This window comes from Colletes gigas, unplaced genomic scaffold (genome assembly GCF_013123115.1).
Source record: "Colletes gigas isolate AHSC1104 unplaced genomic scaffold, ASM1312311v1 Colletes_gigas_Sc00027, whole genome shotgun sequence".
Taxonomy (NCBI): domain Eukaryota; kingdom Metazoa; phylum Arthropoda; class Insecta; order Hymenoptera; family Colletidae; genus Colletes; species Colletes gigas.
In genome coordinates, this window is record NW_025106656.1 from 1,463,990 (window position 1) to 1,482,118 (window position 18,129).

Sequence of the window (18,129 nt, forward strand, 5' to 3'; positions counted from 1 at the left end):
GGGGTTAGCCGTAATGGCGTTTCTGTGTCGGATATACGAGGTACATCGATATTTCATTTCCTAGCAGACCCGATCTGGCTTTAGTATCTATCTCTGCATTCAGCCCCCCTTCGACGCCCTGCGACTGGTAGCAGGTATGTACACGGACGGGGGTGTACGCGGGGGAGGCAAATAGCGACGCGTACGTGTGAACACGACGCGTCCTTGTGTCCACGCGTGGGCGTCGATGGTCGATTCGCGTGGGCGTGTACAGGGTGTATCGGTGGTCAGTTTTATCGGGCGATTAATTTGCGAGACGGTCGTAGGAACGCTTTTTTTTATCCACGGAAGAAGCTTTCGAGGTTTTCCCGGGGCAGACATTAATTGGGTTAGGAACGGGTCTGCTCGGATATTTGGCAAATATTTGAACGACGCGAATAAAACTCGAACAGACCGACCGACCTAGTAATCGAACAGGGGAAAAAGAAAATTCTTCCGTTCCCTCGAAATGATTTAAAACAATCATTGATCTTCCCTAGAATTCTTTGAAATAACCGACATATCTTTCTGCTCGAAAAATTTATTTTAATTAGAATGTACCAAGGCGTCCTAGTTAACCTTTTCGAGTTAACATAAGAAATTAACCCCTTAACGCTCCTATTTTTCGAATTAATGATCAGTTCTCTTTACTGGATTTGTTTCTAAGCTATATTAAAATACGGTTTTTGTTAATTACAACGTTGTATCTAACGTATAATTTGAAGGGAAACAAATATTGTCATACCTTAAACCGTTAGATCAAACAAATATCGTTTTTCAAAGCAGACAGACTCGAGCATGCACGTTAAGGGGTCAATAGAATAATATTCGAAGTCGTGTAATCGTTAATTTTAGTAAGAATTATGAAAACCGTTCTTCGTATTTTAAACTAAGATAATAAATCATAAATTAAGCAGATAAACTGTATCGTTTAAAATGCACGTCGATCGCTTTGTTCCTCGCCGTAGGGAAAATTCTGAGGCTAGAATCGCGAAACGCCTGAATATTAACGTTGCTCGCTGTCCCAAACGTCATCGAACAACTTGTCCATGAACGTGCGAGCACTAATGGACGGGTTCTGGACGTTTCGCGTGTATACGTGTCGTTCCACGGAATTGGGCGTAACGAAATTCCGTCGAACGATATCTTGACGGAACGAGGAAAATATAGAGCGCGGGTGGAAAATGGAATTTGCATATTTCGCTGGGCGATATTGGTTTTCATCGGTATCCGATTATTCGCCACGGGATTAGACCACGATAAATGTTACCCTTTCTATTGATTGTTCGAGAGGATTCGGGCTCTGATATCTAGACGATCATCGTTCGGATTGATTGAATTCCCTTTGTTTCCAATTATTCATTGTTTGGCTCGTTCTCGATTGTAAATTAATCTTCCGCAACTTCGATCGAAATCTCTGTAGCGTACACTAGGGAGCCTAAAACTTTGCAACAACTTGCATTTAAAAAAGAAATTCTATGTAAAAACGATGAGGAATGGTATTTTTAGGTTTCTTCGTGTCTCTTTTAATGATTAGTGTTTCGGCCACGAACAAATATTCGAATGTTTACAAATGTTGCTCGTGGTCGTTGAGTATTGCACAGCCACTCTGTGCTCTTAATCTGTACCTTGACTCCCAGAAGTTGTTACTTCTGATACGCAGAAAAGACTTCTTGCGGAGACTAAGTACTGAAGATGTTACTCTGTCGAAATTAATCTGCCTCTCCGTCCTGATTTTTCCCATAGGGAAACCTCGGTTTCCCCTGCCAAGGAGACAACGACGAACATTGCCTATCGGAGGGAGGATTGGTCAAGTAAATCATCGTCAATCGTCATCGTCGTCACATTGGCAGGGCGGTTCCTAACAATTTGTAACATTCCCGTGCAAGACCATGCAAGAGTGAGCGAGAACATTGCTTTTTTTATAAACATTTGGGGAAAGCCAGAGCTCTCAAAACCCCGGTGGTCTGCAGATGTGCCCCAACGCGGGTTTATGATACGTCAATCGCTATTGAAGCAAGGAAAAGCTCCAAGGATTCCAACTCTCGTGTGGAGTTTGGAGGTTCCTTGATGACCGTATCCTAATTTATCAAGTAAAAATGTCTCGAAGGCCTAATCCTCAAAAATAGCGGGGAAGTCACATCCGTATCATAAACCCGCTCACTGTACCGACCCTGAACAATTAGAAAACGTGTTTTGGTAGCGAAAACTCGCATCGTATCACTCGTTGGGGTGCTCAAGACTCTGCTATTGTACTTTCTGAAGTTTCTAAGCGTTGGAGCATCCTCCTCACATCGAACGTGAGAACTCAAACAAACCTACACGCACTTTTCGTTCGAGTTCAGCATAGTGGTTTAGGAGAACGATTTACGTTACTATTTCCCTTTATTATCTAATCGTTTGAAATGCTACTGTATTCAACTTGCACAACTTAAAAAATCATTTTACTTTCTCTCGATTTATGCCATCAGAGGAAACTGATAAATTATTTATAATTTAGTGGCTCACAAAGTTCTATTCTAATGTGTTCCGCTCACAAAATTATATTGCTTAGCCCTTTGGGTCAGAAAAGAAATTATAATTGTCTATTGCTTTCTCAAATGCATCTCCACGTTCGTTTAGGCGTCGATTTTGCTAAAAAAGCATTAATTGTTTGCATAAGCAATTTACAACATACAAGTTATTAACTTTTACCCAAATCACTGGATCAAACTTTGAATTTTGAACTGTGGTCCAAGTTACAGTAAAATAATTTTGGTTGCTGAGGAACCTACCCCTACTTTTTTTCCTTTATTTGTGCATCGATCACTTCCTCGTTTGAATTCGTGCAACGTCGTGACAGGTTGCACGATTCTCAAAAACGTAGCCCCGCGGTTCGATAACGGACGTCATGCAGCAAAACACATGCCTGTAGGGAACATCGACGGCCCTTGAAAATTTCCACCCACGAAGTTCTAACACTGGGTCGTATCCCGGGTAACAGAATGAAACAAATGAGCCTCGTGAGAGAGAGTTAGCAGTACCACCGTAATCGTTTCGTGGATGAAACGTCCGCTGAAAAGGGTCTCGGTGCGCGTTCCCAGCGAAACCGGAAATTCGATCTTCCTCTAATCTTCCTCGCTTTGTCCCAGAAACGAATCAGTGCCGGCGTAATCCGACAAAGATGTTCTGTAGTACGAGGCCTCGGCGTCGAAACAGTTCTCGATCGACGAATCAACGCGACGAGTTCGATTAAAAATTGTGAAAGAAGAATTTATGTTCGCGTGCATCTCGAACGCTCGTTTCTTCTTTCGTTTTGAAAATATTTAACCCTTTGCACTTCCGTGTGTGACATCAATTTCTATCTCAGAAGCTCCTTCGTCCCGTTCGACATTTTTTCAAATCCAATCCAAAGAGATATCATACACTTGAAAATTACAAAGTAACAGTGTGAATAACAGGAGATATTTTGACAGGTAAATTTCAAATAAAACACTTGAAAGTGTTGGGAGCTGCTGGTAACAAAATAGAAATGTAATTCTGAGTGCAAAGGGTCAAATGATCATTCTTTATTTGCAACGAGAATGTCAGATCATCGATTTTAATGATACTTCACAGGCTTGTTGATTCGCGTATACAAGAAATGTAACTAGTAAAATTTGAAAAAATTTTTTACTTGAATTGATTCTACTAATATATCGATCAGTGCAGGAACTAGTACTATTTTGTCCAGAGTTCGAATTTATTTTTATTTTATCAATCATATTATATTGCAGTAGTTTTTAACCACACGATTGGACAGAAAGGAGATTCTAATAATTGTGATTAATGAAAGAAAAGAAGAAACAAAAATTGTGTCATAGGGATTGAAGCCCAAGACAAAATGTTTTTCACTCGAAGGATCTATAACCAGAATCCAGATCTATTACACTTATCTACGGCCATAACTTCGGCTCCAATTATCGTATATGTGAATCTACGAGTCCGCAAAATATCATTAAGATCGACGAGTATCGGATCTGGTGTTCTCCGTGGAGCAACGAAATAAAAAAAAAATGATAAACGATCGTCTTACTCGTCTCGTTGTTAAAATAAATTGACGACGACTTTGGTATCGTGTGTTTCGAGGATTGCGTGCGATCGAGGGTTCTGAAAATTTCCGACGTAGACATTGCCTGACGTCAGTCGGTTTCCAATCGTGACGTCGTCCTGGCCCGAGTATCCGCGCGATAGATCGATCGATGGCACCCGCGACTCTTAAACTTCGACGAAGGACGGACTGGCGAACGGAAATAGATTCGGCCCGCGCGCGAGTTATGAGCATCTGCAACGGTGCACGTTCGTCCATGACTGACGTACGCGATACTCATTAAATAATCGATTACAAACATATAAATAACCGCGTCAGTCTTCGTTTGTTGCGACTCGGGCTCGTATGTGTTCCATACGGCTCCACAACTTCACCGGGTAAGGTTTCGAAAGTATTCGAGTTCCATTCTATTCGTAAGATGGATTCGAATCGATCTCCTAATTTCGAAAATTTTATTTTATATCTACTCCCTTTATTTATTTGTATACTAGTCGTCCAACTTCTCGAAATCTTCCAAATTTCATGGTTTGTTCCAGTGATAAATGTAGGGCCTGTAGTATGTTTGTAAACGACGTTTCATTAAATTATAAAAAATATAAAATGTTATTACTTGGTAAGAAACCCAAAGTTACATATTCCAGTACGATTAGGGTTAACCCCTTGCCATACAATGAGGAGTCTAACTCGGTTCTTGATGTCAAGTTTCACAATTATGAAGCTACTTGTCATCGAGTCTTATAAATTGAAATCAACACATTTTTACGTTCAGGGGGTACTAGTTAAACAAATCTATTATTTTTCGTGACCATTCCTTGCACGTACAAATTTAAACGAAATTAAATAGTATAAGTTTGAAAAATGATTAAATCGTACTGTGGTCTGTGGTTTATTTGTAAAAGTCTCCTTTTCTACCCCTGAAAAATATTGCACGAATTATTGAATACGAGGCAAAGGAAAACGAAAGGAGTAAACAGATCTAGGAAGAGTTACACGAGGTGTAGGTGGTTAAAAGATGGCGCGTTCGAAACCGTAGGAAGTTTGAATGCTGCGAATTTCCGAAGGGAATTGTTTGTAAACGGTCCAATGGAATAAGTTACGCTAACTTAGTTTGTCGAAAGAATTACTGCACCGCGTAACTCACTATAACTCCGTAACAAGGTCAAGTAGAACATACACGCCTATATAAATTTCTTTCTCTGTTCTTCGGTGCTAAATATATCCCTAAAATTGGTTCCACTTATCGCAGGGCATTGCAAATTATCTGCTGTATTGTTTCGACCGAAACTTCTTTGATTTTAAATGATTTTCAATTTATTTATGTGAACATAAATATTCGAATACTTGTTTCAATAATAATATTCGTAAAATGATATTGAAACAGCGACGATCGATTAATAATATATAATTTCGAATTTGATTTGTTACGTTAAAGTATTTAACGATTAGTAAAATACAGTGAAATGATAACAAGCTTGAAAAGCACGTTATAAAAATCAAACGTTCCCTGTTTCTCCCTCTGCTTGGAACTTTCTATACTCCTAGCTAATTGATTTTTTAGTCGACGGTATTGCATCGAAACCGAATTCACGACGATATCTGATTTGTACGAGCAACACGTTCCTTCCTTCTTCGATAAACCACTCAACGTACTTCGCTTTCTCTTCTGTTGAATAAATCATGGCTAAGGCCTCGGGTAGACGTACGTTTGCCGTGTTTTTTTGTTGCGTTTTTCCCGTACGAATGCATACAACGTTTAACAATTGATCTGACTAAACGAGTACACGCGCCGGCGGCGTTTCCCGATAAAAGAACAGCGCGCGAAACGCGGCGTGATAAACGCTCGTCCGAAGCCTGGATCTATCAAACCATAAAACGATCCAGCACGGTTACTTTAACAACCAACAATTTATACGAATCGACGTCTGATCTTTTTTCAATTCTTATTAAAATCTAATAATTGTCTTTAACCCAAAGCAATGTTTCGGATCGAAGTAAACAGAGAACAAAAAATTCTTCCCCATAGATTTAGCTAATAAAAAATTGCAACGAAACTTGGGAATCTCACGTTCGAGAAATCAGTGTATTTCCTTTCTTGGTAGTTTTTAAATACCGTATATACAGAGTGAGTCATTTAACCTTAATTTTTCTTGTAAACTATATGTTGTATAAAAAAATGTTTCGAACGAAAGTTGTTTGCTATAAAGAGAAGCATATCCAACAGTAATTAATTTTTTACTGTTTTCTTTTTTTAACAAAATATAATATCCAACATTTAATCATTCGAAATTCTATCGAATACAGAATAAGAAATTATTATGATGCAAGGGATCAGAAATTTGTTTCTTAGTTGATTTTTAATGCAAGAAATGTTCAAAATGTTGTACATTACAATCGATGCAGTCATATAGGCGATTAAGCAATACAAGTGATACGTGTGTAAGTGTTTTCCACGTAACTTAATAATTTTTCTATATTCAATAGACTTTCGAATGGCGTGATTAAATATTACACATTATAGTTAAAAATCTCAAGGTGTCCCAAAAAATTAATTGCTGTCGTGTATGCTGCTCTTTATACCACACAACTTTCGTTCGAAACATGTTTTTATACAACGTGTAGTTTATAAGAAAAATTGAGACGAAAGAGTTAAAAATAAAAAATTTTAATAAGAGATTCTGGAGGCCAAAATAAGGCGAAAATGAAGAATACAAATTTTTTGATCGAGGCTTCTTTAAAAAGTTATTAACGTTTAAAGTTCCTCACCCGCCATAAGAAACTCTACAAGCGGAACTTTAAACGTGAATAACTTTTTAACAAAGCCTCGAACACCAAATTGGTATTCTTGATTTTCGTCTTATTTTGGCCTATAGAATACTCCATTAAAATTTTTTCTAAGAGTGACCCAAACACCCTGTGTGTATTCGATTAACGATAAATTTTCGAACGGGCATTGGCGACAAACCGAACCAGCACGAAGCTTAAAGGGACGATTTTGGCGTACTAAAAGAAAGTCGAGGGGAAAAGCTTAGATCCAGCACGGTTTCCCGCGAGCACTTAGGGAAACCGTTGAACCGGAAACGTGCACGGCAATCAGTAGATCTAGAGGATATTGGGGAGACAGGGCGGTCTCGACAGGGCGGGTTGGTCTCAAATCGCAATTTTGGCAATTACAGAGCGGGCTGCAGGAGGGCACAGCATCAGGTGACGACCTCCGACCTCGCCCTCTCCAACGACGACGAGTGTGACAACCAGGTACAGAAAATCGTTCGAGACACCTTTTTCGCGCCGCCCCGTGGTGCCTCGAAGCCCGACGCTGTTAGGCGAACCATTGTGTCCCTAACCAGAGAGAAAAGATCCCGCTACGACGGTGACACGTGAACGCGGTAAAAGGGATCTTTATCGATTTCTTTTGCAGGACTACGAGGACGAGCTGGAGAACGGACGTGGGCGGAGGCACAGCTCGCCGGGCGGTTCGCGCGGCAACCCCAGAGATTACGGTCATCATCATCTTCATCCGGACAATCTGGTGAGTCGATGGTTTATCGTTCTTTGCCTCTCGGGACACAGTCAGACGATGCTTCCCTATTTGTTTCGAACAAACCTCCCCCTGGAAGAAATTAACCAGTTACTTCGGATTCTGTTCGCGACGGAATATTGCTATCCTCGACGTCGTTGGTAGAATTAAATCTAAAAAGAAACTACAGAATGCACTTAATATGTACGAATATAAAGAGTACTCGAAGCGAGATGAGAATTAGGGTCAGTTGCTCTAATATGGAATACCTTTTTTATATGGAAAACTTATATAATATGAATTTATAGTGAATTTTATGCTGTTTTGACTGGTAACGGACAAATTTAATATATAATGGTTTAGGAAATATTGTTTATACCACTAAATTTCAATTAAATCCATTGACTATAGTAGTAGTTAAGTGGAATTTCATTTAAGCAACAGCTTATCGAACATTCTTAGAATTTCTATATATTCTTCACAAAAATACGCCTAGTTTGCATTTTGAAACATTAAAATCCTCCAATCCGTTTAGAAGTTACGATGTTTTAAACATTAGTATGAAATTTCAGGGGAATCATTCATGTCTCTGGTCAGACATTGTATTTTAAGGAATTTATTTCTCGAAAGTGCGCAGGAATTCGAGGGTATATCTATTCACCAAAAATGATTGTAATTGACCCCCACAACCGAAAATAATTTTTCCAGAACGATTTGAAATTTGTTAATTTTGTCGAAAAATTTCACATCTTCTCAAATTTTTTTCTAGAAAATGGCTAGGATTTCGTGGGTGTGTCTATTCACCAAAAATGATTGTACTTGACCCCAGAAATCAAAAATAATTTTTTCAGAATGATTTGAAATTTTCTAATTTGCCGAAAAATTTCAGACCCTCTCGAATTTTTTTCTCGAAAGTGGGTAGGATTTTTGGGATATGTCTATTCACCAAAAATGATTGTAATTAACCCCTGTAACCAAAAATAATTTTTTTAGAACAACTTGAAATTTTCTAATTTTGCCGAAAAATTTCAGACCTTCTCGAATTTTTTTCACGAAACTGGGTAGGATTGTGGGGGTATGTCCATTCACCAAAAATGACTATAATAGACCCCCGTAATTGAAAATAATTTTTTCAGAGCGATTTGAAATTCTTTTTCGTCGCAAAATTTTTCGATTGTTATGGAACTTTTTAAACGTTAATAACTTATTAACGAAGCCTCAATCAACAAATTGGTATTCCTGATTTTCGTCTTATTTTTGCTTCTAGAATCTCACCCTGTATATATTTATGTTTATATTTGAATAGAAATAATCCAGCTAACAAAAAACTGATGCACTTACCTTATTATTTTAGATTGCGATATTTTGTTCAATATTCTTTTACAAACACGTGTTACTTTAACAATCGTAATCGATTGCATTCACCGCCAATAGCAATATTGCGATAATTGCTTTAATATTGCTGTCTTCCAAATTACGAACGTATTCCATATTAGAGCAACTGACCCTATTATACTTAAGGGTTGAGGTAACCCTCTCCAACAACTATGCAACATTTCTGTTACTGTTAGTACCATGAATATGTTTTAACTCGTCAAAAAATTAATTGAAGAAATGTTTCTTATCGGAGCAAATCCATTTTTCGCAAAAGATGATCGAATCCTGAATGGAATCGAGCTAAATAGATTTCTAATAGAGTTTCGAAACCTCACGAACATAGGCTATTAATTGGAATTCTATTCTGGAAAGATATTGGTATCTTGAGTGTTATTGATCCAAAGCAATTCAGCAAATAAATTCGTATTAGAATTTCAACAATCCGATACAATTAATTTGAAGCAATCATTCGATATTTCGTACCCGTGGCAAATAGACTTTCGAATCGACAAAACGAATTGTAGCGGAAATAAATCGAAAACCACCTTTTTTCTAACCGTTTTAGACGTGATTCGTTGATCGACAGTTTACGAACGTTCCCAGCGCGCGGAGTTAATTTCCACATTATCTGCACTTTGAACACAGAATTTTAAACACCGCGGGAAATTAAATTCTCCTGCGCTTCGAATTCCGCAGAAGTTTTTCGAAATTCGTACCGCGCGGAATTAAATTCCACCGCGCTTTTAATCGCGTGGAATTCAATTTTTTTTAATTTTAATCCACGCTAGATTCAATTTTCTAAAGTTAAAACGCGTCGCAACTGAATTTTCTGTACTTTAAATCTCCGCGGAATTAAATCTACCGCGCTTCGAGCCGCGTGTAAATAAATTCTCGCGAACTGTAAACTCCGTAGAATATTCGGGATTTACGTTTGATTCCTGTAAACGGTGTTACGCGAAACAAAACCGCTAATTAATTAGTCTCGATTGCGTAATCTGGTGTATAAAAACGCCGTGTAAAATGTGTTACACGACTTTCTAACAATATAACGCGCAATTGAGAAAAAACTTCCTCGTTTAAAATGATTTTCTATTATATTCACGATATTCTATTTCTAACTTGCGTGCATCGCGATCGCATAAACGTAACTGATACAGACCGTTTTCGAGTTTAAATTACTGTTGGGCAGACATTGATTTACGATGAGTGTATCGTGAAAGGATATACAGACCGACAAAACTCAAATTAAAGCGGATGTTTATGGGCGGCGGAGTAGTCAAATTATCTCAATTACTAGCAGTTGTAAGTGGAAACTGTATTTTACCTGAGTCGATGCAGGCAATTGAGAAATATTATAACTGAAAACTAATGAGAGTCAAGAAAAATAAAATAGATAAAATAAGTATTGTGAGAAATAAATCGAGGTAAAGTGGTAAAAGGTGTTTCACATAGAAGCAGTAATTAATTATTTATCGTTATACCAAGTCACTATCATGATTCGAAACAATACGAAATGACAAAATAAACCGAATCGACGGTGCACGATAAATCTTGTATTATTTTATGCGAAAGTTCCTTTGCGATATTATCTTTTAATTAACTTGGAGACTCGCTCTAGTTTGCCATTTTCGTATCCCACTATCTTCTCTATCATTCCTGCTATCGCTGCCAGCTCACGCAGCTTTGATGCCTTTAATTCGCATTATCGATTCCTTCGTTACGATAGATTTCTGTCCTGATGAAGATAATAGGATTGATAAAAGGCAATGAACCGTGGCATTTAAATGAACAATATACCGTTAACTCGATCGTTGCCCCGCAAGAATCGACCAATTAAGGAACTGTTACGTGTAACGAGCCACCCTAATTAGTCACCGGGTCGCGATTGCTTTGGAATACAAGACGCGCGCTTTGATTAGAAGCACTAACTTTCACGCGCGTTCGATACCCTTGCAAAGCCTCCAAACTGACGGGAAAGATCCCAGTAACCCTGGAACGAACTTAATATAATGATTACTATACAGATGTTTAACTATTACGGGCATGACTCACCGATGGAAATTAAATTTGCAAAAGTTTCCAAAAAAAGAATTATAATTTATACGACTGCAATTGTCATATGAAAATGACTATGAATACTTCTAATTATTGGTTATTTCTTAGCAGTTCGATCGCGTAAGAGCAAATCAAATCGACTATACAAACACGCACCATAAATTTTCCGACCACGTTGAATACGTCGATAATAAGTGTAATTAAGCAATAAATTATGTATAATGCATTTACAATGCAATTTCCATCCATGTATTATGTATATTTTTACGTAATGAATTATTCAAATATTCTGATGAGGGCTATAGATTGTTCGGTCCAGTCGTTAGTTATTAAAATTTATATAATGCTTTTTTCATCGTTTATCTTAATACCGAAGAATCGCCGCGACATTAAAAATACTCGATCGTAATAAATACGACAAAAAGAGTATAACGTCTTCTAATATTAGAAACCTGGTTTATTTACACGCGTAAAGAAGAAGAATTGAAAATTGGAAATGTTTTATAATCGAGAAGAAAAATTCTCGAACAGTCGCCTTATTAGTTCGGATAAATAAGGTTTCCACCCGGCAAGAAAACATCGAGTCTCGAAATAGCGCGGTATTTGCAGACCGGGCAATTACATCTGCAATTAGCGGATTTATTTCTTCTTGGTACGTTGGGTACGAACGTAAACGAAATCGCGTTTCTTCGTCGATACCGCGATAAATTCCTCAACTGTGACGTTACGTTCGCGTCTCGCGTGTTTATCCCAATGTCCCGCGATTAACGAGATCTCGCGAGAACTCGTTCCCCGGCACGGACGATGATCCAGAGCGATCGGTTGGATCTTCTCACGGGTCCGATCCGGAACGGGCTCGATTTACGGACACTGATCACGCCAGGTTCGGTCCAGGTTCTCTCTCGCCGTGCCGCGTATATCACTCCGTACGAGCTCTCTCTCGCGTATCGCCACTAAGAGATCCAAGGACCGGCCGAAGAAGGTGTTCCCCAGGCCTGAATTAATTATCGACGCGCGATCGATCATGGTGTACGGATAGCGGTCAGGACCGCGAAACGTCTCTATTCCTTGGCCGGTTAACGTCCACGGATTTTTGCTGGCCTTGACGGGGGGAGGAGGATCGTCGACCGAGCGCGAAGAGTTCTTGATATCCTTGAAGAAGAGCGCGAGATTGAGGAAAGGCCACCCTGCGTCTTCCTTTTTCACCGCTCGGAAGACTCGAAGTCGAAACGACGTCAGAAGCGCCAGTAAATACAGCACTGAGTTTCGAATTTAGAGACTCGATGTTTCAGGCACGAATTTCGTAAAAGTAAAATTGGTGATGATTGTGAGAATGGAATTTTAAAGACATTTTTAATATCCTTGAAGAAGAGCCCGAGATTGAGTAAAGGACATCCTGCATCTTCCTTTTTCACCGCGCCGGAAGACGCTATGTCGACTCGAAATCAAAACGACGTTAGAAGCGCTAGAAAATACAGCAGTTTCGAGAGTTTCGAATTTAGAGACTCGATGTTTCAGGCACAAATTTCGTAAAAGTAAAATTGATGATGATTGTGAGAATAAAATTTTAAAGACACACCACATTAATGGTTCCAGTTAACTTTTTGGTAAAGGACTTAATAATGTTTATAATATAGGGAGGACAGGAGTTTGGTACACATTTGGTACCACGCTTATTATCGTTGTCTATAGATATACGGAGTGTCTGGCCACCCCTGGGAAAAATTTTAATGGGCCAAAATGAGACGAAAATGAAGAATATCAATATCTTTATTGAGTCTTCGTTAAAAAGTTATTGAAAAATGAATTTAAAAAACGTCAAATCGTTCTAAAAAAATTATTTTTGGTTGCTGGGGTCCATTATAATCACTTTTGGTGAACAAACATACCTCCAAAATCCTACGCACATTCGAGAAAAAAATTCTTTACCGAAAATACAATGTCTGACCATAAATGAAATTTCATGCCTATTCCCCTTAAACTTCATGCGTATGTTTAAAAAGTCGTAACTAGGCAAATAACGCGTATTTTAATAAAGAATATATAGAAATTCTAACAATGTTGGAAAAGTTGTTCCTTATCGCCGTAAAGTGAGAAAACCCTCCTAAAAATGGTCCAATTTTCAAACGTCCAGAACTTCCACAATAGTGAATACATTTCACTGAAATTTTTTTCCGAAGTAGAGCCCATGGGTACCTACAAAAAAATATTAGACAACTTTTCGATAGAGCGTCAAACAAAATTATTAAAAATAAAAAACCAATTTAAAAAAAGAATCGATAGGGGGTAGGTGTCTGCAAAAAATAAAATTTCTAATTATTCTGGAAAAATTATTTTCGGTTGTGGGGGTCGATTACAATCATTTTTGTTCAGTAGACATACCCCCGAAATCCTACCCATTTTCTAGAAAAAAATTCGAATTCTGCAATTTTTCGGCGAAAAAAAAATTTCAAATCGTTCTGGAAAAATTATTTTCGGTTGCAGGGGTCAATTACGATCATTTTTGGTGAGTAGACATACCACCGAAATCCTACCCACTTTCGAGAAAAAAAATTCAGAACAGGCGAAACATTAAATGTTAATAACTTTTTAACAAAACCTCCATCAACAAATTGGTATTCTTGATTTTCGTCTTCTTTTGACCTCTAGAATCTCCCATTAAAATCTTTCCCAGGGGTGGTTGTGGGTCAACGGTGTCCAAATAACATATTAGGATATCACCTTAAAACAGTATTTCAAACATATGGAATTTGTAAAAAATAGTAAACTCGTTTAACAACTCATTATATCGCCGCTACAAAACTTCTATGATTTTTTGTATTAAAACATAATTGAACGCTCTTTCTTAAAACGTTGTCATTTTCAGAACCTACCGATACAGTAATTAATAGAGAAAATTTTATTGTGCTCCTGTCAGGATGGATTTGAAATGTAAGAATAGCAAATCCAACCGTAGGAAATGGAATAAAAATAGCGCGCTACGGTTTGACATTTAAAAATGTGAATTAAAATGGAAAAACATAATTAAAATGTCCTATTCAATGGACGATATAGCGTGAAAGAAAATACCGTGACCTGGAAGTCACGTTTACCTCGATTCTCTCTTCAGCGATACATATCCAGTGTCCAAATAACGCTGTCACCGGAGCCTTAGGCATTATTATCCAACACTCAGCTGACTTTAAACACCCCCAGGCCTTCGAAACTCTGTGTGCCTCATTAGTTCTTCCGCATTTTGAATATGCATCCCAGATTTTGAACCCCGTTTCGCAACTACGCCATACTAAGCTGCCTGTGAGTGTCTCGTGTCTCGGGGTAAGATTGCTATGGATATAACGTGTCACGGCTGTGACAACATCCTGAAATCCCTGTGAAATGCTCACTATTAAAGGGGCTCTTCACTTTGTTAGCCGGAAAAACTAGGTCGTCCCTAATAATTTTATTTCGTTCGTCCTTGCTACATGGAAACTTATAATTAAAAATCTCGACGATCCTTAAAACTCTACAACATAGAGTGTTTCAAAAACATCACAATTTCTATCGTCGTGTCTTCCTTTCAAGTGAAAAATACATTATTATTATTATTAACGCTGGAGTTACGGACATTGATTGGAATTTTATTTAAAATCCATCGTATGGACGATTAATATTTTTATTTTAATTAGAGCATATATTCGTATCGTTGCGATATTTAAATTCAACATAAATTGTTAACAAATGATGTTTACGAGTTCTATAGCTCTACAGATGGAACCTAATCGACGAGTTCCGTAAATCTAACTTTGAGAAATGGTCGAATGAGTTTCATATACGAGAAAAATAGATATTTCATTTATATAATTTACACGAGATTTACGAATTAAGAATAGACATAACACAAACGATAATTTCTGTGCATCATTGTGTACAATGTATTGACGTAATTCCGTAGAGAGTAGTATTACGCAAAATGCTTGTACAGTATAATTTTCACCCCTTTTTTATCGTCAGCGCAGTTCTGAACTGTCTAGAAACACGATCCCCTCAAGAGCAATGTACATTCAGGTTGCAACGGAAAAGTACAAGCAAACTTCAATTTTTCCTCTCGTTACGCGATCTCTTGAAAGCTCTCAACAACCAATAATCAAACAAACGACTATGATCATAGTCTGAACAAGCAGCACTTTTATCGCCGATCCGTTCCGAATAACCAGCACTCTGCTGCATCTCACAAAATCGCACAATTCCAGCAAGAAAAAATCTCCAAAGACGTGTCCAAAATACATAATTAGGAAATTCCATTATGACTAACGATTAAAGTTGAGATTCAAGTCCTTGTTTGCAAAGTGATTGTCAATAGTCGATTCTATTTTATCTAATTCGACACAAAGATTACATCGAGAACATTGAATTTTGCTTGTCTATTTGAATTTGAACAAAGTATATACTCTATTTCATCTTTAGTAGTATTTGATTAAATTTCTATTGCTTCGTTATTAGGTACTTTTGTACAGGTACTTCCTCCGTTTTCTTTTTGCCATAATTAATCCTCTTACCTGTTGATCGATTACTCATGGAAGTTCAGGAAGCTGGAAGAAAAACGGTTCGAAAGTTTTATTGAAATTTCACTCGAAGAAGTTGAAGAACAGTTACAAACGAGGACCTGTTACGCGTGTTTCATATTTTGTCAGATCCTATCGTAGATAGTTTATGTTCTTTTTCGCGCGTTATGAAAAATAGCTTTTTCTCGGAGGTCATGTTCCTTTCAAAGAACTTACGGTATCTTTTAATCAGACCGAAGATTTATGGCCCGCGAAGAAGAAAATATTATTTACTCTTAATAGATCGTAAAGATTCGCGTATGATACGTGTAATTTATCTTAATCGTATGTTCTTTCGAGACTTCGAAAAATGCATTATGTTTAAGGAATTGTTTAAAATCATACACGCGTTAGATTTCGTCGAGCAAATAAAGATTGTACAGAAGAATAGGTGCCTGAAAATGTGAAACTTTTATTGAAATGGAATATTTTTTCTACCATATACGTAAACACAGCAAAAACGTGTCGAATATGTGTTAATAGTGTGGAGATTAATAAAAATAACGGTTTGGACAGCTGCGAGGAATAGGGGGAAAAAACATATTGAAACTTTTCTGGAACAAAAAGAACGAAAGTTGTACCATCGTTGTATATCGTACGTATGATTAAAAATTTTAATTTTCAATATAATAAAAACATAATTATACAAAAATAAAATATACTACCTATCGAACGTACCAAAGTAAATGTAACATTTCGAATTTCTCATACTAATACAGTCGAACAAACAAAATAAATATTTCTAAAAATGTATCACACTCCAGTTGAAGGAAAGGATACATTTTGCACCTGTTCAATCCGTGGTTTTCTTTTCTATTGTTTACAATAAATGTCATTGATAAAGTCAAACTCAAGAAATGAAATGAAAAAAGAAAACTTTAATTGGACAGTTTTCAGTGACGCAAATGCACATCTCAGAACACTATCTTGCACCAAATATTTTTGTAAAAATATGATACAATATGATTTTATTCAATTTGGACAATTCATTTCTTCAAATCACGTTATGGATCTGGGAACGCAATTGTACGAATATCAAAACAATACGTAAGCTCACACGAGTTTTCTCATTCTGTTTAACAACTAAATTTACAATAAACACGATAATAAGTAAACGTTACATCCTTGACATTGAAACTTCGTCATGGATAGAAATTACTCGCAGTCTCCATTTAAAATTCCTTTCAAATCGTGCCAGCCGTTATACAAGCAGCGCAAGTCACTAATTTTTAACATTTTTCCGTCGTTCCACATCCATGTAACAACATAACAAATCCTTTTACTTACACTACCGATCATCGAGAATCGTCACGCTTTCTCGACGTGATTTCTTAGCGCATAATATTGAGAGGATATCGAGGATGTTAATTAAGAAATTGATCGACGTTCCAGCTTCTCTCTTCTCTCAAAGTTCGTCGTTCGACGTTGCATTCGACACGGTCCAATATGCCCGCCGACAAACTTCATTGTCCGTTTCCTAAAACGAGTTCCGGCTTTGTCGCGAGCCGGGGGAGGAGGGAAGAAGGTAGACTAACGAAGGGACGAAACGATTTGCCTTGTGAATCACAACAAAAGGAAGGGCGTGAGGGGCGGGGGAGGGAGGAGGGACACTCGACGACGATGTCGTGTCCTAGGACGAAGGATCCTCGAGGGTTGGTTGCTCGGTTCGATGAATTACGGTGCCCCTTGTCGACGTTTGGCCGGTCAGAGCTTGTCCTGGAGCGCCTGTCGTAGCTCCTCCGTGGCCTTCGCCACGTCCTGGTTCTTCCTCAGGTGAATTTCCGGTCGCGCGTGCTGCACCGTGGAATTGGACCGCCTGATGGAGTTCCCGCTGCCGAATTTCGGCCGTGGGATTCTCACGCGCTGCACGTCGCATAGCCAGGACTCCATGATGGCTCTCCTTTTTCGGGCCGCGCTGAAACAAACCGGACGAGCGATTCTTCTTAATCAGGCTCCGTTAGGACGTGACCGTGAACCCGCTGCAGCTTGTTGACTTTGCTTTACGACGGCGCGGTGCCTCTTAAACCAGGCTTCTGGCTCGTTTCAACGCGAAATCGACTCTTTTGTCAACCGTGCCAGCGCGAAGCGATCCCGTGGTTCAACGATTTTTAAATACGGACACTTTAACCCTTTGCATTCGATGGACCCTTGTTGCAATGTTTTCTTTTAGTTTCTGCTTAAATGTGCGTGTATCTATCACATGAAATAGATAAAAAAAAAGATAAAAGATTTTTCCTCTTTTGTCCTGGCTAATTGGTTTTTCAATGAAAAATACAAAATTACGTTTTAACGGGAAATATTGGAACCATATTTCATACATGCATAAAGGCTGATAATTAAAAGTATTACTGAAGCCTTGTATTTTATGTCGTATAGCGTCATTTTTGCCTTTAGTATTCCTATGTGTTTCTTCCAAAGTAGAAGTTTTATTTATTTTTTAAATACCTTGAAAAATCAAAATTTATATATGTATATATGTTTTATAGATTTTCACTGTTCAAGAGGGGGTAAGATAC

The 18,129-nt window shown here is 38.0% G+C and overlaps 1 protein-coding gene across 5 annotated transcripts in view; it reads left to right on the plus strand.

Moving 5' to 3' along the window:
- Positions 1-18,129, plus strand: part of LOC122401728 (whirlin-like) — a 167,232-nt gene that overhangs the window by 106,587 nt on the left and 42,516 nt on the right. For 3 of the 5 annotated variants that reach the window (XM_043404057.1, XM_043404059.1, XM_043404060.1), the window contains 2 exons: positions 7,261-7,339; positions 7,503-7,613. In XM_043404057.1, the coding sequence (XP_043259992.1) occupies positions 7,261-7,339; positions 7,503-7,613 (190 nt within the window). Of the gene's footprint in view, positions 1-7,260; positions 7,403-7,433; positions 7,614-18,129 lie in introns of all 5 variants that reach the window. The other 2 variants (XM_043404056.1, XM_043404061.1) reach the window with 2 other exon arrangements.